Raw genomic sequence first — 23,651 nt, 5'->3', positions numbered from 1 at the left:
TCCCACAACCCTTTCAACAATCATCATTGTCCTTTCTGGTCACATTAATCCAGTCTGAGAGGTGTGAAGGTGACCTCAGAGAAGCTTTAATTTGCATATCTCTTAAGTAATGATTTAGAACAATTTTTCATATGGCTATGAATTGCTTTGATCTCCTCATCTGTATATTGCCTTTGCATATCCTTTGACCATCTGTCAATTGGGGATATGGCTTGTTTTTCTAAATTAAATTTGGCTCAATTCTCTGTATATTTTAGAAATGATTCCTTTGTCAGAAACATTAGTTGATAAAGATTGTATTCCCATTTACTACATTTCTTTTGATCCCAAATTGGTTACAGTGATTTTGCCTGTGCAAAAGCTTTTTACTTTAATGTAATCCAAAAAATCATCTAGGTTTTTAGATGTTCTCCATCTCTTCCTTAGTCATGAAGTGCTTCCCTTTCCATAGATCTGACAGTAAACTAGTCCTTGACCTTCTAGTTTGCTTATAGTATTATTTTTTATGTCTAAATCCTGTATCCATTTGGATCTTATTTCGGGATAGGGTGTGAGGTGTTGGTCTAATCCAAGTTTCTTTCGTACTAACTTCCAATTTTCGCAGCAGGTTTTATCGAAGAGAGTTTTTATCCGATAGCTGGACTCTTTGGGTTTATCAAACAGCAGATTACTATAATTGTTTCCTGCTATTACACCTAGTCTATTCCACTTGGTTCACCACTCTATGTCTTAGCCAATATCAGACAGTTTTGATGACTGATGCTTTATAATATAATTTTAGATCTGGTCAGAGTAAGCCACCCTCTTTTGTACTTTTTTCATTGAATTCCTGGAAATCCTTGACTTTTTATTTCTCCATATGAATTTACTTGCAACTTTTTCTAACTCACTAGGGACATTTTCCCAGAATCATATTATTAATTACATAAAAATAAAACACCTTGGAAGACCAAGGAAGACAATTACACCAACAAATAATTAGGCAAAAGTTTAATAGACAGACTACCAGCCCTGGAGTCAGGAAGCACTGAGTTCAAACTCAGGCTCAAACACTTAGTAGCTGTGTGACCCTGGGAAAATTACCTTTTTTTTTCTGCCTGGGAAATTTATTTGTTTGTTGTTTGTTTTTTAAAGATTTTATTTATTTTGAGTTTTAAAATTTTTCCCCTGACCTTACTCACCTCCCACACCCCCACAGCAGGTAATTTGTCAGTCTTTACATTGTTTCCATGGTATACATTGATCACAGCTGAATGTGATTAGAGAGGAAATCATACCCTTAAGGAAGAAAAATAAAGTATAAACGAGATCACAAAATTACATAACAGGTTGTTTTTCTAAATTGAAGGTAATAGTCTTTGGCCTTTGTTCAAGCTCCACAATTCTTTCTCTGGATACAGATGGCGTTCTCCATTGCAGACAGCCCAAAATTGTCCCTGATTTTTGTACTGATGGATTGAGTGAATCCATCAAGGTTGATCATCACCCGCATGTCGCTGTTAGGGTATACAGGGTTTTTCTGGTTCTGCTCATCTCACTTAGCATCAGTTCATGCAAATCCCTCCAGGCTTCCCTGAATTCCCATCTCTCCTGGTTTCTAATAGAATAGTGTTCCATGACATACATATACCACAGTTTGCTAAGCCATTCTCTAATTGAAGGACATTTAATTGATTTCCAATTCTTTGCCACCACAAACAGGGCTGATATTAATATTTTTGCGCAAGTGATGTTTTTAACCCTTTTTCATCATCTCTTCAGGGCATAGACCCAGTAGTGGTATTGCTGGCTCAAAGGGTATGCACATTTTTGATGCTCTTTGGGTGTAGTTCCCAATTGCTCTGCAGAAAGATGGGATGAATTCACAGCTCCACCACCAATGTTCCCACAACCCTTTCAACAATCATCATTGTCCTTTCTGGTCACATTGGCCAGTCTGAGAGGTGTGAGGTGGTACCTCAGAGAAGCTTTAATTTGCATTTCTCTAATAAGTAATGATTTAGAACAATTTTTCATATGGCTATGAATTGCTTTGATCTCCTCATGTGTATATTGCCTTTGCATATCTTTTGACCATCTGTCAATTGGGGAATGGCTTGTTTTTTTAAAAAATTTGGCTCAATTCTCTGTATATTTTAGAAATGATTCCTTTGTCAGAAACATTAGTTGTAAAGATTGTTTCCCAGTTTACTACATTTCCTTTGATCTTGGTTACAGTGGTTTTGCCTGTGCAAAAGCTTTTTACTTTAATGTAATCCAAAAAATCATCTAGTTTGTTTTTAGTGATGTTCTCCATCTCTTCCTTAGTCATGAAGTGCTTCCCTTTCCATAGATCTGACAGGTAAACTAGTCCTTGACCTTCCAGTTTGCTTTTAGTATTATTTTTTATGTCTAAATCCTGTATCCATTTGGATCTTATTTCGGGATAGGGTGTGAGGTGTTGGTCTAATCCAAGTTTCTTTCCTACTAACTTCCAATTTTCGCAGCAGGTTTTATCGAAGAGAGTTTTTATCCGATAGCTGGACTCTTTGGGTTTATCAAACAGATTACTATAATTGTTTCCTGCTATTACACCTAGTCTATTCCACTTGGTTCACCACTCTATGTCTTAGCCAATATCAGACAGTTTTGATGACTGATGCTTTATAATATAATTTTAGATCTGGTCAGAGTAAGCCACCCTCTTTTGTACTTTTTTTCATTGAATCCCTGGAAATCCTTGACTTTTTATTTCTCCAAATGAATTTACTTACAACTTTTTCTAACTCACTAGGGACATTTTCCCAGAATCATATTATTAATTACATAAAAATAAAACACCTTGGAAGACCAAGGAAGACAATTACACCAACAAATAATTAGGCAAAAGTTTAATAGACAGACTACCAGCCCTGGAGTCAGGAAGCACTGAGTTCAAACTCAGGCTCAAACACTTAGTAGCTGTGTGACCCTGGGAAAATTACCTTTTTTTTTCTGCCTGGGAAATTTATTTGTTTGTTGTTTGTTTTTTAAAGATTTTATTTATTTTGAGTTTTAAAATTTTTCCCCTGACCTTACTCACCTCCCCCACCCCCACAGCAGGTAATTTGTCAGTCTTTACATTGTTTCCATGGTATACATTGATCACAGCTGAATGTGATTAGAGAGGAAATCATACCCTTAAGGAAGAAAAATAAAGTATAAACGAGATCACAAAATTACATAACAGGTTGTTTTTCTAAATTGAAGGTAATAGTCTTTGTTCAAGCTCCACAATTCTTTCTCTGGATACAGATGGCGTTCTTCTTTGCAGACAGCCCAAAATTGTCCCTGATTTTTGTACTGATGGATTGAGTGAATCCATCAAGGTCGATCATCACCCACATGTTGCTTGTTAGGGTATACAGGGTTTTTCTGGTTCTGCTCATCTCACTTAGCATCAGTTCATGAAATTCCTCCAGGCTTCCCTGAATTCCCATCTCTCCTGGTTTCTAATAGAATAGTGTTCCATGACATACATATACCACAGTTTGTTAAGCCATTCCCCAATTGAAGGACATTTACTGCATTTCCAATTCTTTGTCACCACAAACATGGTTGCTATGAACATTTTTGTACAAGTGATGTTTTTACTGTTTTTCATCATCTCTTCAGGGTATAGACCCCAGGAGTGGTATTGCTGGATCCAAGGGTAATGTACATTTTTGTTGCCCTTTGGATGTAGTTCCAAACTGCTCTCCTGAAAGGTTGGATGAGTTTACAGCTCCACTAACAATGTAATAGTGTCACAGATTCCCACAACCCTTCCAGCAATGATCATTATCCTTTCTGGTCATATTGGCCTGTTGTTCTCTCTTGAGTCTCCTTGATACCTGGAGATAGCTGAGATATCTCAGACACTGCTGCTGACTCTGATCAGACTTTGTTTGATGGGTTGCCCTCCTTTTTATTTTTCATAGATTAAATGCTTGATCACTAATTTGTAAAGCCTGAATCCTGGTACTAGTTTATTTTATGGTACTTAGTTTAGATATGATATGGTATAAGTTAGAAAAAAACAGTAAGTGTAGAATTGAATTCTAAATTCAGTTTTTCCACTGGACTGGATGATCTTCAGGATCCTTCTAGTTTTGATATTCTTTGTTTCTGTATCAAACTCAGTCCTGACGTAAATGCCTTTTTTTTAAAGCTAGATCATATATATGTTTTAGTAGAATCATGGAGAAACCAACAGTTAAGGTAGTTAATTTTTATGTAGTCAGTAATTAAGTTTTTATCTATTTAACTTCAGTTAAAGTTGTGTTATAACATAAATATTTGGTTATGATAAATATATTAAAATTTTCTTAAGTAGCTTTTTTAACCTCTTCAGTTTTGGTACAGTTGAACTTGAAATGTTTTATTAATAGCTTTTTTTCATTATACCAGACATTTCTGGCCAGAAAAAAACACCCTAGATTGAACACTCTCCTGTGTCAAGGAAAAATAGTGAAGCACAAGACATTGTCTTTCCTACAGTGACCTATCTGACAATATATAAAACATTTTGCCTTTAAAGTCTCCTGCCTCTGCAATAAAGGAAGGAGATATGTTTCATTATCTCTTTCCTAGAACCTTCCTTGGTTTTCCAAGTACTGGGGGTTTGAAATGAGAATTTTTCCATTTATTTTTTTACATGTAATACATTTGTATTATTTTACTTATTTCACTCTGCGTTCTTTTAATTTATCAAATTTGTTATTTCTTACCACACAATTACACACCATTATATTTTTCTAACACACACACACACACACACACACACAGACACACACACTATCCATGGTCACCCGTTTTGGTTTTCTAGTTTTTTGCTACTAGAAAGAGTGGTCCTGTGAATATTGGTTTGTGCTGGAACTTTGTCTTCCTTGGGGACAATGGGTACTGGATGAAAGGATATGGAAGTTTGACTAGCATTGTACCTGTTTGCCTATATCCTTTCCAGTTTTTGCTATGGCAATTTTGTGATTTTCCTTCCTATTTTTTAGGGTATGAGATAAAACTTCCTCATTGTTTTAATGTGTAATTATTGAATTGTTTAATATGAAGTGGAGCATTATTTCATGTGGTCGATTCTAACTTGCAAAGTTTTTGAAAATTGTTCCTATCCTTTGAACCCTTTGTCTTTCTGAGACTGGCTCTTGGTGTTATTTATTTCTTTGACTATTTCTGATTCTTTATTAGCTTGTGATTTTTTTTCCTGTGTCAGAAATGTTTTAGGATGAATTTTCATGAAGATTTAAATGCCTATTTTTCTAGGAATATAAGCTTCACTGTTTTCAAAGCCTTGTATGAAGCTAGTCACCCATCATATGACCTTGCCTGACTTTACTGATTAGAATAAAGACGTCATGAGTTCCCTCAGTTCTTCTCCATACTTCAAAAGTTACATGTCTTTGACTCTCCTTTTGGCTTATACTCAGGATGTGATTATCCTCCTTTCTTAGATCACTTAATTTGCAACTTGATTTTGTACCTTCCCATTTTTTCCCTGTTCTATTAGTTCCTTACCATTTACTTACAAATTTGTTAAGGTTTACTCTAATTTTAAAAATAAAAACAAAGAACGCTAACTTTTCCCTGTTAAGCTTGCCCTCTCAAACTATTGTCTGATTTCTTCTTTCTCTTTTATGACCGAATTTATAGAAAGGGTAGTCTTACTTTTTCCCCCCATTAAGAAAAAAAAAATTCTCTCTCCTATCTCATTCTTTTGTAATGTGACTTGTCTCCCCACCACTCTAATGAAATTATTTTTTAAAAGACCCTTGATAACCATAGTATCTGTCAACAAAATCCACTATTCTTTATCCTCTTCAAAGTTTGTTCTATTTGACATGGTTAACTATGATTTGATGCTGTCACTTCTTGGCTTATACTCTACTTTGAGAACTTCAGTTTTGCCTTTTTCTTTGTTTCCCTAAGTTTTTACCCATCCCCCAGGCTCTGTTCTTGGCTGTGACAGATTTTCCTATATCCATACCTTAGTGATCCTTTCAGTCCTCTGATTTTATATATTGTCTCTATACAGATAAATTGGTATCTCTAGTCTGACCTCTGAGTTTAAGTCCTACATTGGTACCTGCCTACTTGATATTTCTACTTGGTTGTTCCCAAATGATCTTAAATTATCCAACACCGACTTTGATTCCCTCCAAATCTATCTTTCCTTTTAATCTTCCTTCTTGGTTGGTGCTTTTTTTAAACGATCTTCATAATTACTCAGGCATTTGGAGTCATCTTCTTTCCTTATAGAATCTTTTTCATCTGTTCCACCTGTGTCTTGCTTTGGTTACCACATTGATCCAGACTCTCATTACCTTTGACTTTCCAATCTCCTTTCTTTGTCTTTTCTTTTCAATTCATCCTTCACTGTTGTTAAGTGTTTTCTTTCTAATGAATAGTTATAATTGTCATTCCCATATTAAGATTGTCTGTAGATAAAATGACAACTATGTGTTCTAATAGTCAATGTCTTCCACTGTCTAACTTAAGCAAAGGATCTTAGAATTGAAAGACACCTTTGAGGCTAATCCCTTCATTTGACAGAGTAGGAAACTAGGGAAGTATCTGTCCCAAGGTCTCAGATAGTAAGTGGCATAGCTTGTATTTGAACACAGATCCTTTGTCTCTAAATCTGCTTTCTGGCTTTATTTTATATTTTTGTATGTGTGGTTCCTTTTCTCTTTTGCACACTCTCTTTGGGAGATACAGAGTTAGTAGTGGTATGGCTGGATCAAAAGGTTTGCAGTTTTATTGCCCTTTGAGCATAATTCCAAATTGTTGTCCAGAATGGTTGGATCAGTTCACAATTCTAGGAGTACATTAGCATCCCAGTTTTCCAAAATCCCCTCCAACATTTATTATTTTCTTTTCTTCTGTGTTAGCCAATCTAATAGGTGTGATATATTACCTCTGTTTTTAATTTACATTTCTCTAATCAGTAGTGATTTAGAGGGTGGCTAGGTGGCTCAGTGGATAGAGTACCAGGCCCTGTAATCAGCAGTACCTGAGTTCAAATCTGGCTTCAGACACTTAATAATTACCTAGCTGTGTGGCCTTGGGCAAGCCACTTCACCCCATTGCTTTGCAAAAACTAAAACTAAAATAAAATAATGATATAGAACAATTTTTTTGAGGGCTTTAAAAATTTTATTCATTTCTCCAACAACCTGTAAAGGTAGTTTTCACCAATCAATCTTTTGCAATGATAAGAGTTTTACATTTTACTCCCTCTCCCCTGCCCCTCACAGAAAGCAAGCTGATATAGGCCCTACATACATAACCATGCTGAACATAGATCAATATTGATCATATTGTGAAAGAAGAATCATCCTGGGAAGCAAAAAAAAAAAAAAATTAGAGAAAACAAATGACATAATACATAAGACAACTTTTAAAAATTGAAGATAGTAGACTTTGGGCTTCATTTAAGCTCCACAGTTCCTTCTCTGGATATGGATGGTATTTTCCATCCCAAGACTTTTAGCATTGCCTTTGATTATTGCACTGCTGAATTAAATGAGTTCAACATAGTTGATCATTATCCCATGTTTGTAGTGTGTATAAACTTCTGGTTCTGCTCATTTCTCAGCATCAGTTCATTCAAGTCTTTCCAGGCTTTTCTTGAAGTCCCATCCCTCATGATTTCTTATAGAATATAGTGTTTTATCACATTCACATCTCACAATTTGTTTAGCCAATCCCCAATTGATGGGCATCCCATCAATTTCCAATTCTTTGTCACTAAGAAAAGAGTTGTTTTACATACTTTTGTACCTGTGTATTTTTTAAAACTTTTTGGTGATCTCTTTGGGATACAGATCTAATAGTGGTCTGGATCAAAGGGTATTCGTGGTTGTATTATCCTTTGGACAAAGTTCCTAATGCTCTCCAGAAAGGTTTGATCAGTTCACAACTCCACCAGTAAAACCTTAGTATCCCAGATTTCTCACATGCCCTCTAACATTTATCATTTTTGTTTTCTGTCATATCAGCCAGTCTGATGGATGTGAGGTGGAACTTTAGAGCTGTTTTAATTTGCATTTTTTCATATGACTATAAATAGCTTTAATTTCTTCATCTGAAAACTGACCATTTATCAATTGAGGAATGACCTGTATTCTTATAGATTTGATTCAATTCTCTGGAAAAAAAAGGCCTTTTTCAGAAAACTAGTTGTAAAAATTGTTTCCTAGGTTTCTGCTTTCCTTCTAATCTTGCTTACTTTGGTTTTGTTTGTGCAAAAAGGTTTAATTTATTGTAATCAAAATTATCCATTTTGCATTTTATAATCTCTGTCTCTTGCTTGTTCATAAATCTGATAGGTCAACTATTTCTTGCTTTTCTAATTTGTTTATGAAATCACCTTCATATATCCATTTTGACCATATTTTAGCCTAATATGTGGTATTGATTGATGTAATCAACATAAGGGTCCTCAATAATTCTAAGTTTTAATGAATTCTGAGACCAAAAAGTTTGTTTTGCTGTTTAGAAAAATCATCTCATTTGGCAAGCACATCTTATAGTGTAGACAATTTTCTGTAGTAGTAGTTTTCCATTTCCCTGTGGAGGTTTTATTTTTCATTATATCTCTTTTCTGGGCCTTTCATTCTTTTCCAGTCAGTTTGACTTCCTTTTACTGATTGACTTTTGTGGTTCTTGGTGTTTTTTACTTTGTTCTTATTTCACTCTTTATCAATTCATATCCACCTTGCCTTGCTTCTCCGAGACCTTCATATGCTATTTCTTACTATGGTATGTTTCATTACATGAATGTGATACAGTTTTTTATCCATTCTCCACCAATATTATTTCTAATTCTTTGTTACTTAGATGAGTGCTGTTATGAATGTTTTGAAACTTTCTTTATATCTCACTTCCTTGGGGTATATTTACCCATTAGTGGAATCCCTTGGTCAGAGCATCTGGAGAGTTGGTTTGTTTTTCTTAGATAATTGCAAATTAAAATACAAAATAATTTGACCACTTCGTAGTTCTAGTCTTAGTTTTCATTCTATATATTAATAGCTGTAAGAAAAAGCTTTAAATTACACTTGAGAAATTCACCAGACTAGTAACTGTTATCAAACTTTTTCATTTCCTCATCCCTTTTTATACTCTGAATATTTGAGTATTCTCCTAATATTTACTATATTAGAAATTAAAAAGTCTAAGTATTTATTTTGATTTTTGCAGACTTGCAAGGGTTGTCAGACCTGTACTCTAGACAAATATTTGGGGTCCTTTTATTTAAAAACTACTTGAAAATATTATTCTGTTGACTGCAATCAGTTGTACACATTTTGACATTGAATTATAGATTTTGGTACATGTGTTAAGTATTATTATTATTATTATTATTATTATTATTATTATTATTTAGTTTTAGTTTTTTTTTTTTTGGCCAGGCAATGGGGTTAAGTGGCTTGCCCAAGGCCACACAGCTAGGTCATTATTAAGTATTTGAGGCCAGATTTGAACAGGGCCGGTACTCTATCCACTGTGCCACCTAGACCCCATCATGTGTTAATTATTGTTTCTTTATCATCATCACCATCATCATCATTTATGTAGTGCCTACTATGTGCCAGGCAGTTTGCTAAATAATTCATTTTATTCTCTCATCAACTCTGAAAAAAGGTAGGTGTTATGTCCATTTTGTTAGGTGAGAACACTGAGGCAGATTGATTAAATAACTTGCCCAGGGTAACTTCCTAATCTAAAACTGGATTGGAATTTGGATTTCCTTCTATCTCATTCATTATTTACCCTAATTCTAACCTAGGGTTGCTTACTCTGGGTCCCTGTGATCTTTTTTTCTTTTTATTTTAAATAAACAAATATAGTTAAGCTTTCACATGATTTTTTTTCTTTGTAAATTAATGCATCCAAAAACATTGTAAATAGGGATTCTTAGGCACGCCAGCCTGCCAAAGGGTTACAGGATACCAGGAAAGAAAAAGATAAGAATCTCAGCTCTATACTTTTTTTTTTTAACTTTAGAAGCCATCAAGCCCAACTCCTTTATTTTACATATGAGGAAGCTAAGGTTCAAAAAGTTTATGATTTTCCCAGGGTCACATAGCTAGTTAATATTTCAGTCAACAAATATTTTTAATTTGAAAGTAAAATAGAGATTCAAGGACAGAATGGAAATATTCCCTACCTTCATAGAATTTCTAATATGGTCATGAAATAGGTCCCTCTTTCTCTTTTTCTCCATTTATTGGGAAATTTTCATGACCAATGAAGAGCAAGTGTGGATTCGATATTCACATCCCTAAATGTAGATTTATTGACATGGAAAAAAATCAGCTGATGGTTATATTCTCTGATAATAATATAAAAAAACTTAAAGATATAAATAAGTATAAAAGGATATCTGGAAAAGAGTGGGAATTTGGACAAATAGGAGCATCAGAGAATATAGGTTTAAATTCTGGCTTAGTTCCTTATTAGTAAGATGTAAGATGAAGTATTTGACTAAATCACCTTCATCTTCCCTTCTAACTCTCACTCTGTAGTTCTTTGGTGATATTAAGGACTGCAACATGGACCCCAGGTCATATCTGTTGGCATTCTGTTAGGCCTTCTTTCTGGAGAGGAGGTTCATCTCTGACTCTTTGCTCTGTTCTGGGCAACTGTGCCATTATCTTTTCCACAGAAGACAAGCCCAATCCTCTTTGCATTCAGGAAACCAGGACCTGTGGGCAATCCTTCCTTCTCCATTTTTTCAGTGGTTTCTCTTGGTCTTAGTAAGATAGTGAAGGCACAGGATTATTCTTTTTGTGGAGAATAAAGAAGCAATAGTACACATCTCCATGTTAATATGCATGTGCATGAAAGGGACAATTCTGGATTCAATGCATATTAGGAGTCTTGTAAAAATTTGGTCACCATTCTTTCTTCAAGAACTACAGCACACTCATTATCAGTTGTGTGATCTTAGGCAAATCAGTGACTGCCTCGCATCCAGGGCCTTATCCAGTCATCCGGTCTCATATCTGATCCCTGACCCATATGGCTCTAACCACTCTGAGCTTCAGAGCACTGGTTAGTATTCATCTGCTAATTTATAGATGGATTTTGATCTGATGGAGAGCCCACATTGACATTGACCCGAGGCTGCTCATTTCTTTCTCTTTCTTGTTATCTTCTGTGTCCAAGTCAATTTTAAAGTGTGTCTCAGGAGCCTTTCTAAACTCTTCAGTTCAAAGACTTTTTCAATGGGGGCACAAAGTTTCTATTTAATTGATCTGTTTTCCATTGCTGGAGAGGGGAGGGGAGGGGGGGAGAGAGGTGGAGAGAGGAGGTGAGGGGATGGGAAGGGAGTGAGGGGATGAGGAAGGCAGGGGAGGAAAGGAGAGGAGGGTGAAGGGGAGAGAGGGGAAAAGGGGAGAGGAGTAGGAGAAGAAGAGAAGCTCAGCTCTATACTTTTAACAAATGTTCATTTTTAATAGGGTTTAAATTAGCCGAGTTTCTAGACCATTGGGCAATAGTTATTTCTATTTCTATGAAGAGTTTCTTACATTTTTGAGACATGGCATGGTGCTAAGTTATATTACCGTGTTTTCATCATCTCTTCTCTCAAACAAGTGTTAGTCACTGCTTTTAATCTGAATTCAGCTGCCTTTTTTAATTTATATTATTATTATTATTGTAGTTGTGAATTTTTTTCTACTGGTTCAGTTTTTTTATTACTGAATCAAGTCATAAATATTCCTATATTTCTCTGAATTGCTCATGTTTATGTGTTCTTATGGTACAGTAATATTCCATGGCATAGATCACAATTCTATTTAATTGTTCCTTTGTGAAAGGGCACTTAACTTTTTTCCTAGCTTTTTCCATTTTTTTTTTCTTTCCATTTAGGATTCTTGTATACAATTTCTTCAGATTGGTTTCTATAATTTAGTATTAATGTGATCATCATGTTTAACATTCTCCCTCCTCCCTTTCATCTTTTCACCAGAAAATAACATTGAATTAAGTTTTGGATATTATGCCACTTAATTATTGTGCTGGCTAGAACTTGTTCTAGGATTTTGAATAAAATAGTCTAGGTATTGTGAAGTTTAGAAATGTGAGAGTTGAAATGTTTTTTATTTTTAAAATGGGCTACTTAAGATAGAATATTTATTTTATTATTCTAAGGAACAGTCCATTTATTCCTATGCTCTCTAGTGTTTTTAATCGGAATGGATGCTGTATTTTGTCAAAAGCTTTTTCAGCATCTATTGATATAATCATATGTTTCATATGATTTCTGATAGGTTTGTTGATATAATTCATGATACTAACAGTTTCCCTAATATTGAACCAACCCTGCATTCCTGGGATAAATCCTACTTGGTCATATTATATTATCCTAGAGATAGCTTGTTGTAGTCGTTTTGCTAAGATTTTATTTAGGATTTTTGCATCTATATTCATCAGGGAGATAAGTCTATAATTTTCTTTCTGTTTTAACTCTTCCTGGTTTAGGTAACAGTACCATATTGGTGTCATAAAAACAGTTCCGTCTTCACGTATTTTTCCAAAGAGTTTATATAGAATTCGAACCAGTTGTTCCTTAAATGTTTGATAGAATTCACTTGTGAATCCATCAGGCCCTGGAGATTTTTTTTAGGGGGTTCAATGATGGCTTATTGAATTTCTTTTTCTGAGATAGGTATTTGATCTCCTTTTCATTTAATCTGGGCAACTTATATTTTTGTAAATATTCATCCATTTCACTTAGATTATCAAATTTATTGGCATAGAGTTGGGCAAAATATTTCTGAGTTATTGCTTTAATTTCCTCATTAGTGGTGAGTTCACCTTTTTTCATTTATGATATTAGCAATTTGGTTTTCTTCTTGTTAACATTGCCCTTATCATCTCTGAAGGGGAAATTTCTAATTCAGAAATTTCCTGATTGTACTCTTACCTGGGCATTCTTAAAATTCCTTTGGGTGCATATGGAAAGAATGAAGCAAGCAAATACTTCAGGGTATTGACTAACACTTAATATGATATAAAACAAGAACTAATTAAGATGCAGTTAATAGAAACAATTTATACTTAGTTTTAATTTTTTGTCTGTCTTTTTAGTTTCAGACTGAAGGGAACAAACCAGAAGAAAAAGACAGAATGGTAAGAATCTACGAAAACATAATGACATCTAATATTTTGGCTAGACATAACAGCAGGTAGAAAATTTTTATTTTGAGCCATATGTGGCAAAATGCTCTATAATTTTTTAATATCAACTGTTTATCAAATATCATTTTTCAGAAGAGCTTACAAACTGAGCTATTTTAGATTAGCATGCTCATCTGTGAGGTTGAGAAGGGTGGAGTTATAAAGCATCATTCTTTTTGTTTGAAAAAATATACTTTGTCTAATATGGATGGGAGAATGTGGAAAAATAATAGGAAAATTAGGTGGGTAAAAGAGGGAGATGAAGGAATGCTCTAAAAATAGAGGAGGATACTGTTGACAGGGTTGGGGTGGAGATTCTATTCTCCTTTGACAAAGATAAGTATATCTTGTTTTACATAACTATTTCTGAAAAGCTGTGTGAGAGATAATTTAAAATTCATTGGTAGCATCTTTTCATTTGATGGACGAGTAATGAATTTCTTTTGTATAATTGTAACTTTTGGGGGGATCCAACTATGAGAAGTCTAAAATTTGATTAAGGTATCCTTAGGTGGCACCCTTGCAACTTTCATTGTTATAACCTGTCTTGCACCTATCTCCAGACAGGAGGCAAATAGGTAATAGTTATATTTTTAAAAGTTATTACCAAAATACAATTATGTACCATATAAAACTAATTCCCATGAAAGTTTAGAACAATTTCATTTGTAACATGTTTAAAAGAACGTAGGAATCTGTTTAAAATAAGAGCAATTAATTGAACAAAATGTATTTTGCTGTTTCCAGTAATTCCTACAGATGTTTTGGCCATATCTTTCAGGTTGTCACCTTTCTTTTCATTAACTGTTTATTTAAGCTTTCCCCATCTAGAATTGGTATGGATGGAACATGATCATGTCTTTCCTCTTGTTCTTTGTATTTGGCATCTATTAATTGTTCAGTCACTTTTTAATCATGTCCAACTGTTTGTGATTCCATCTGGGATTTTCTTGGTCAAGATTCTGGAGTGATCTGACATTTTCTTCTCCATCTCATTTTACAGATGAGTAAATTGAGACAAACAGGGTTAAGTGACACACAGAAAGTGTCCAAGGCCATATATCAGCTGGGGAGGATATGTTTTCTGACTTGTACTTTATCACCATGCCATGTCAGATCTGGAATCTGACTGAAACTCAAATTCAGAGCAGAGTAATGTCGTGCTCCTTTGCTCCTTTGTTTCTTTATTCCTTTATTCCTTTCTCTTACTACCATGGGAGAATTTGGACAGACATTACTAATAGTATCAACTCTCTAGGCTTCAATTCATATTTTGTTAATCAATTTAATTTGAAATTCATATTAGGGTTACATCATACTTTTTTTTTTAAGGATTTTGCAAGGCAAATGGGGTTAAGCGGCTTGCCCAAGGCCACACAGCTAGGTGTGTCTGAGCTCAGATTTGAACTCAGGTACTCCTGACTCCAGGGCTGGTGCTCTATCCACTGCGCCACCTAGCCGCCCCGGTATCACTTTTCTCTAACCTTTCAGTATGGAAGTTAATAACTTCTATTTTTTCCTTAAGCTTTCTCCTGCAAATTTTTTTTGAAACATGTTTAACACATTTTGAACAGTTAAGTAAGGTTGCTGTTTTCGTTTAAAGAATTATTTTGAAAAAATAGATAAATCTCCTTTGAACTTTGCTTTTGTTCAGTATTTTCCTGTATCAAGTAAGCTTATGTTGGAATAAACCATTATACATTTTCTCTTCATTAGATTTGACTTTTCTTACACTAATGTTTAGCATATAAAGTGTAAATGGTTACTGTCAGTTATCCAGATTGTTGCTATTTTCTAGTTGCACCTAGCTTTTGGAATGCTTGTAGAGACAATGAGTAATTCAACTTAATACATAATTTCTTTAGTAATCATTTTAGATTGGTCAAACTTTAAATCAAAACATCATTTATGGTCTTAACTTCATTTAAATACTTAATCCTGGGAGGGGGTAAAGAGTATTATTGCTGCTTATTTCTTTTTTTTAAATTTCTTTTTAACTTTTATTTAAGGCAATGGGGTTAAGTGACTTGCCCAGGGTCACACAGCTAGGCAGTTATTAAGAATATACACAATACAGGGCAATTTGGGAAATTGTGGATTATTGCAGTATTATGATATGTGTATATTATGATTAGTATGTGGAGTATCCTGATAGACTTCTTTTGTAGAAGATAGTACTTTAGTTCAGTCTTGAACTAGTATATTATCAGAAGAAATAGTATATTATCAAAGGAAGGGATGAGGAAATACATTCCTATGCAGAGGATGCTTAGTTCCAACAAGGGAGATTGTAGACTGCTTCTGGTGAAAAACTGATAAAACCAGTTTAACTTGAGCTTGGTGTGTGCGGAAGAAGTCATCAGAATATAATAAGACTGGAAGAATAGGCTCAGGCCAAGTTGTGAATGGTTTTAAAAACCACAGAGGGGAGTTTATATGTAATAGGGAGCTATTAGAATTTATTGTATAAGAGAGTGATGCAGTTAGATCTATATTTAAGAAAAATCACTTTGACAGTTGTGTCCTAAGAAAAGGAGGCCAATTATAAAGCTATTGCGAAAGTCCTGGTAAGAGGTGATGAGGACCTGAATAATGTGGTAATTTTGCAAGTAGAAAGATTTGAAAAATATTGTGTCTGTAGAAATGAGTTGGTCAAATGGTTAGGCTCGGAGAGTTAAGGTTTCAAAGCTGAATATACTTGAAAAATGTTGTTTTTCAGTTGTTTCAGTAGTGTCAGAGTCTTTGTGACCCCATTCATTGTTTTCTAGGCAAAGATAACTGGGCTATTTCCTTCTCTATTTTACAGATAAATAACTTGAGGTAAATAGGGTTAAGTGACTTGTCCAGGGTCACACAGCTAGTAAATGTCTGAGACTGGATTTGAACTTAGGTCTTTATGATTTCAGGTCTGCTGACCACACTATCTAGCTGCCTTGAAGAGTAATACTACTCTAATTAGAAATAGAGAAATTTAGAAAAGGTTTCCATTTTTTTAGGCAGAGATAATAAGTTCTGTTTGGAACAAGTCAAATTTGATATGTCTGTACAGTGTTTTATTTTGAAATGGTCTAATAAGCAAAGCTCATACTTGGGAGAAAGAATAGATTGGATATATAGATCTGTGGGCCATTTATACAGGGATAATTAAAGGGAGAAGAGAAAGTGGCTAACTTGATGGGATGGTAGAGTCTGAGGGGATGATTGAGGTCTACTGGAGAAGATGAGGGGTTGGAGCCCAGAGCCCATGTAAAAAATTTGGCTGTAACAAAGAGTCTTCATCAGAACTTGGAGCAGAGAAGATAATGCGGATGTCAAGGGTTTTTGAGATGAGGACAAGTGAACAGGAAACTTAGAGAATGATTTCAATTTTCTCAATAAAGCAAGAAGTTAGGTCTTTAGTTGAGACTTAGAAGGGGGAGGTATAGGAAGTTTGAGAAGAAAAAGAATGTTCGGAGAAAAGACTTCTTTGGGGAACGGGATAGAGGATTAATTGGCAAGGAGTAAAAGGATTGCTTTATTGCTGTGAGGACCTAGTTGAAATCACATAACAAATTTGTAGTTAGAAGAATCATCATGGCTGCATGATTTCTTCTAGCTTTGTTCAGAAACACTTGAATAGGACCAAAAATAGTAGATGGTCAGAGTAATCCAGGGACAGGGTTTGGCAAGGCATGATTGATAGTAATGGATGAGGGATTTGGAGAGTAAAGGACTTTGTGGAAGTGATCTTAAATAAAGGTTTGAGATTTGTAAGGGAAGAAAGTAACATCAGAAGACAATAGACTGAGAAAGTTGGAAGGACTGAAGCAATTGACCATCATGATAGAAAAGAATACGTTTAGAAGAGTGAAGAACAGGAAGAGATGGCCTGATAGGTTTTAGTCAGGTAAAGGAAAACCAAGTTTTATTGTGTGGAAGTAAAACCCTTTTGGCTTAGTGAGATTCTAGAGTATTGCCATTCCTGTGTATGTGGCTGAGGTGGAGAGAAATTACAGAATGGAATTTGAGGAAGTTGAGGAACTGGGAAAAGAATGATGACCCAGGGTTGTGGTTGTGTTACTAGAGAGAAAAGGGAGTGATGAGAGAAGTAATTTCTAATTCCTCCACAAGATTTGGCAATGTGGAGTGGAGGAGAGAGAAATTGAGAATACCATTGAGGTTTTAAACGTGAATGAAAGATAGGATGAAGGTGTCCTAGGTAGAAATAAAGAACGAGGGGTGTTTTGGGGTAAAAGTTGAACTGCATTTTGGATATATTTAATTTGTAATTTCTAGGAGATGCCCAGTTTTGAATATCTACTAGACATTTGGAGATATGACTGGATTATATGAGATTAGGTAGGGTTTAGATAAATAGATCTGGGAGTAATTTATATTGAGTTACTAAGTTGGTGGGAGCAGTTGAGGTCACTAAGTGAGAATATAGACAGAGAAGTGGGTCTAAGATATAGCCTTTGAGTACAACTGCATTTTTGTAAGGTGGGATATGGAACTCGGATCAATGAGGTGACAGAGTGTCCAGAGGAGAGTAGTTAATGGTGTCAAATGCAATAGATAGGTCAAGAATGAGGATTGAGGAAAGAGCCTTTAGTTTGAGGATACAGATATTGATTACTTTTTGATAAGTCATGCATTTGGAGAAATATACTCCTTATCTTTAATAAGATTCTCATATTAATATAGTCTTTGTTATGTATTTAGGATGTTTCATGCTTATTGTCATAGGTATTTCTGATCTGAAGAATAGTTTAGGCAAATATCATCAACTCATCTTTTGGATTTTTATTTTCCTTTTTTGGTAGGAAACTTTGCTTAGCTGCTTGCTGACTATAACTGACCAGGTGCTACTTCCTTCTCTTTCTTTGATGGATTGCAATGCTTGTATGTCTGAAGAACTATGGGGAATGTTTAAATCATTTCCATATCAATACAGGTATGCATTGATATCTTTTGGAATTTGAATCTTGTCAATTTTGATGCATTGACTTTATTTTTTAAAAAAAAGCATTTAAAAAGCATTTATTTTCTCTCATTATCCCCACTAAAAATAAAATAAATTTTTACCAAAACCTTTGACAATTGATCTGTTGGTGATTGGCTTTTATTCTTAAAATTTTGAACCAGTTCCTCTTATGCATTGACAGTAAGGTTTTAGTAACTTTAGTATTATAAATGCTCTAAATTTATAGAAAAAACTGAAAATGTAATTTTTAAAAATATTAAGATGTCTCAATAAAATTCACCATAACTAGTATTTTATGTTATACATTCCTCTAGATGATTTTAGAACTTTGTGAAAGTTGTAGCTCAGTGACTGAATAGATTCCTTTTGTAATCCCAGCCTTAAGAGCATATAAAGATTGAGATTTTGATACATTTTTGATGTGATAAGAAAAAGATTAATGGAGATAACATCAGATGACCAAGAAGTTAAACAGTAGGATTTCTACTACTGATCAGTTGGTTTGAGAAAATGTCATTTAGAAACTGTCCCAGTATACAATGAATAATGACAGTGTGCTCCATCTTGCCAAAATTAAAATATATTTAAATCATTAAACTTTGAAGTGATCTATTTTGTGAGTTTGCAGCATTGATATATCTAAATTTATTAAAGTTTAAAACTGTACTTAGACTTTTGTTTGGGGATATGCTTGATACATAAAAGACATTAGAAATTTCTCATGCATTGAATTTTAAGTCATAACATTTCTACCCTGATCTTTCTTCTTTAAGGTATCGTCTGTATGGTCAGTGGAAGAATGAAACTTATAATAGTCACCCACTTTTGGTAAAAGTTAAAGCTCAAACGATAGACAGAGCCAAGTATATAATGAAGTAAGTTTTTTAAATTCTTATATTTGTTAAATCATGGTAAATTTTGATAGTTTAAGTAACTGTAAATGTTGGTTAATGAGTCTTAATTTCTTGGACATTGTATTAATCTAGTAGCAATTTGTGTATTATACGACTTTGATGTAATGGACCTTGTTTTAAGATTTTACATTCGAGAAGACTATGTATTTAACAAAGTACTCTTCAGCCAATGTTAATTTTTAAAAAGACATGCAGGGGAGCAGCTAGGTGGTGCAGTAGATAGAGCACTGACTCTGGCGTTGGGAGGACCTGAGTTCAGATGTGACCTCAGAAGCTTAATACTTACTTAGCTGTGTGTCCTTGGGCAAGTCATTTAACCCCATTGACTTTCAAAAAAAAAGACATGCAAAATATGGAATCAAGAAGATTGAGTACAAAGGCACAGGGGTGGGATGCAACTGGGTGTAAGGCTGGCTTCCAGAAGGAGAAATGAGCTGAGGTTAGTATACTAAGGACTGCAAAGCTGTTTTTTTTTACAAGTTATATTGGAAAAAAAAGTTATATTGGGCAAAAAGAAGTTAAGAAGTATTTATGAAGCACCTGTTCAGTGCCAGGCACTGTTCAGCACAAGGGATATAGTCTAATGAGGAAGATAATAGGGAAACTTTGGTGTATGAATAAGTTAGATGTAGGATGAATTAAACAAAATATCTCAGGGAAGGGATTAACATTAAAAGATTTGAGAGGGGCGGCTAGGTGGTGCAGTGGATAGAGCACTGGCCCTGGAGTCAGGAGTACCTGAGTTCAAATCCGGCCTCAGACACTTAATAATGACCTAGCTGTGTGGCCTTGGGCAAGCCACTTAACCCCATTGCCTTGCAAAAACTTAAAAAAAAATAATTGAGAGGCTTCCGCAAAAGATAGGGTTTTCAGATGCTCTATGAAAGAATTGAATAGTTACTTAGGGTGGTTGGGATGATTGTAGATGGTGAAGAGAAGCAGAACTAGTCAATTTTTATTTTGCTTCTCGTTTCCTCTGCCAAAGAGATTGATCTTTGCCTGGAAAGGACAGAACAGAAGCTTTTTTTGGTAGCTGAAGATGGCTTGTTATTTGACGTTATTTAGGATAAAAAGATGAAGTTATTTCCAGTGTGATAATTTCTCTATTAGCAACTCAACAGGATTTTAAAATTCCTGGGTTTGTTATTATTCTTTTAGTTAGTGTCTTTTCTCTGAAGAGTGGAAGGTTCTACCTTTTGGAATGTTGAGCAGCTCAAATCTTGCAATAAATTAAAACAACCAGATCATTTGGGGAAATTGGTTCAACAATTGGAGTAGAGAAAGGGATAAAATAACTTAAGTCACTTTATTTGCTTTGGCTGTGAATAATAATAATAATAATAATAATAATAATAATAATAATAATGAGAGGTTATTTAGGCCTTATTATTCTGATATAATGCAGCATTAAATAAAATGGAGATGTAGGTCTCTCAGATGTTAGTAACAAGATTATATATGCTGATCTTTAGAGAAATTGTGACAAGTTGAAAAAAAACTTGAGTATTTATCTGATTTCATTGGTATGGGAAAATGGTATAAATCATTAAAGCCTTTTTAAAAAGTAGTTCTGGCATATTTGCATCCTAAATACCTTTGTGGAATGTTCTTAATACAAGATGATTTTCTGATTGCTACATAAACAATTCAGGATGGACTTTTACGTGCAGTTACTTCTGTAACTGAAAGTAACAGATCTATGAACTTTATAGTGGGAGAGATACTTTAGATAAAATTGACCCTGTCCCTTTTTTTTGTCCTCTATCAGGCGATTGACAAAGGAAAATGTGAAGCCTTCTGGAAGACAAATTGGAAAATTGAGCCACAGCAATCCAACCATTTTGTTTGATTATGTATGTATTAATATGCAAATTATGTTAAAAAATTCTAAAGACTTATTTTCATTTTTATTCTCTTTCTTAAAAAACATTTTAGAGAGAAATATAAATAATACCTCCATCTTATATAAACATCTTAGGTGATATTTAAGATTCAGTAGCGATTCTTAATTCCACTTCTTCCCTGTAAGTCATCATTATGGTTCAAAGGAACTAATTTATATGAAGTGCTTTATAACCTTAAATTGTATAAATATTAGTTATTACTGGTTACTTTAGACAGTAACTTTAAAATTTTTATTTCCTATATTTTTCCACTTTCTCTCTTATCAATAAGGCAAGGAAGGAAAGCAAATCCTGTTACAAATATGTCATCAAACAAAAAAAATAACTGTTAACCATATTTTCTCCCCGCCCCCCCCCCACTAAAAGGAAAAAGAAAATAAAATGTGCATCAGGTTTTACTCTTAAGTCCAGCAGCTCTCTGGATAGCATTTTTTTATAATTCTTTGTAATCATGATTAGTTACTGCATAGATAAAATTTTAATCATCAGTATTTTTATATTTACAATATTATTATCATATAAATTAAAATTGTAGCTTTAGGGGCAACTAGCTTGATAGAGCACCGACCCTGGAGTCTGGAGAACTTGAGTTCAAATCCGGCCTCAGACACTTAATATTTTGCTGTGTGACTTTGGGCAAGTCACTTAAATGTGTATCCTTGCAAACCCCGCCCCCCCAGCCCCCACTTGTAGCTTTATCAGAGATCTTTGTGGTTAGACTAGAAACAATAATTTAATTTAATTACTACATAGTACAGGAATATAAGTTTTGATCATGTTCTTTACTAATATGTGCTAATGCTACTATAAAGGTATTTCTAATTCTTGATTATGTTGTTTTTATAATGACATTGAAAATAACTATTAATGAGAATTTTTTTTGTGAATTGTATTATTGAAGAGTGAAGAATCAATAAACATTTATTAGATGCCTACTGTGTACCAGCATTGTGAAAGCTGGCAGCCTACATGTAACACTACTTTCTTCATAGTTTTTATAGTATTTCACCTGAAATGCTACCATTTTGTACTTCTGAAAGTAAGATTTAGCCTATTTATACTATTATCAATATAAGAATAACTATTTCTGTATTAATTTAAGATTTCAAAGCAACTTTTTCCTCATAGCTCATTGAACATAGATGGTATGGAGTAGATTTTGTTATTCCCAACTTGAAAATTCATTTTTTAATTAAAAATCAATTCTTTAATGATTTATTAAAAAACATTCTTAACAGGTAATGAAAACTCAATTTTCTATAAAATCAGCTGAGTTTAGAATCTAAACTTGAAAAGACTAAGAAATTATTAATTTTGTAACTTTATTTAGCTGCCGATCCACTGGCATATCCTAGTTATTAATTAACCATATCTGATGGCATTGTAAATTTTAAGTTTCATCTGTTCCTTTTGTTTCAGATTTTGTCACAGATACAGAAGTATGATAACTTAATAACACCAGTAGTTGATTCACTGAAATACCTCACTTCATTGAACTATGATGTCTTGGCCTGTATCCTTTTAAATCAAATACTATGGAGATCTAAGAAATATGAAACCAATGCATAAAAAATATAGTTCTTGAAATAATTGCTATTAGACAAATTAGTGAGAAAACCAACAAATATATTTAACTTTTTTTTTGCAACAATCTTTGATTTGTCAGGTGATAATTTTTTTTGCCTTTGAGCGTTTTATTGTACTGTGGATAGAGTCCTCAGTTTGGAGTTATAGGAACGCATTCTTCATTGGTTTTCTGGAAAAATGGTTATTCCATTGAGCTCTGTACTTGAATCGTTTTTTTTTTGTTTGTTTTGTTTTGCTTTTTGCAAGGCAATGGGGTTAAGTGGCTTGCCCAAGGCCACACAGCTAGGTAATTAGTAAGTGTCTGGGGCCGGATTTGAACTCAGGTACTCCTGACCCCAGGGCCGGCGCTCTATCCACTGCGCCACCTAGCCGCCCCCGTACTTGAATCTTTAAAGTTATTCAGTTTTATAGTGTTGTTATCACAGTGTAAATTATTTTTGTGATTCTGCTCGTTTCATTCTGCATCAGTTCATATGAATTTTCCCAAGTATTTCTGAAAATGTTGCATTCATCATCTTTTACAACTTACTAGTAGTTCCCTCCAACATTTCAGGGGTTGATGGCATGGTGCCCCTGTAATCTAGAAAATCCTCATAAAATTTCTTGGCCTGGGGACATCTAGGTGGCACAGTGGATAGAGCACCGACCCTGGGGTCAGGAGTACCTGAGTTCAAATCCAGCCCCAGACACTTAATAATTGCCTAGCTGTGTGACCTTAGGCAAGGCACTTAACCCCACTGCCTTGCCAAAAAAAATTCTTGGCTCTCCCTTCCTATTAGAGAAGAAATTTGAATTTTTTACTTTTCTTTTAGGGGTTCTTTACAGTACCTTTGTAAAATTTGGGTTCAATATTTGGTTGGGGCAGCTAGGTGGCGCAGTGGATAGAGCACCGGCCCTGGAGTCAGGAGTACTTGAGTTCAAATCTGGCCTCAGACACTTAAATTACCTAGCTGTGTGGCCTTGGGCAAGCCGCTTAACTGCATTGCCTTGCAAAAACCTAAAAAAAAAAAAAAATTTGTTTATAGGCTCTGTGTCATCTGTTGGCTTTATGGTGTCATCTTTGACTTCGTCAAAATTCCC

General features: G+C 34.4%; 1 protein-coding gene across 10 annotated transcripts in view; it reads left to right on the top strand.

Annotated features, from left to right (window-relative positions):
* Positions 1 to 23,651, top strand: part of THOC2 (THO complex subunit 2) — a 108,577-nt gene that overhangs the window by 41,982 nt on the left and 42,944 nt on the right. For all 10 annotated transcript variants that reach the window (XR_012471346.1, XR_012471347.1, XM_074200206.1 and 7 more), the window contains 5 exons: positions 13,114 to 13,155; positions 18,006 to 18,136; positions 18,940 to 19,041; positions 20,849 to 20,933; positions 22,404 to 22,497. Coding sequence is in view for 8 of the 10 variants with exons in the window: in XM_074200206.1 (XP_074056307.1) it covers positions 13,114 to 13,155; positions 18,006 to 18,136; positions 18,940 to 19,041; positions 20,849 to 20,933; positions 22,404 to 22,497 (454 nt within the window). In the remaining 2 variants the exon portion in view is untranslated. The remainder of the gene's footprint in view (positions 1 to 13,113; positions 13,156 to 18,005; positions 18,137 to 18,939; positions 19,042 to 20,848; positions 20,934 to 22,403; positions 22,498 to 23,651) is intronic.

The sequence above is a fragment of the Macrotis lagotis genome, chromosome X (genome assembly GCF_037893015.1).
Source record: "Macrotis lagotis isolate mMagLag1 chromosome X, bilby.v1.9.chrom.fasta, whole genome shotgun sequence".
In the NCBI taxonomy this organism is placed as follows: Eukaryota; Metazoa; Chordata; class Mammalia; order Peramelemorphia; family Peramelidae; genus Macrotis; species Macrotis lagotis.
Note: the sequence above shows the minus strand (reverse complement) of the source record. Positions and strands in the feature narration are given on the sequence as shown.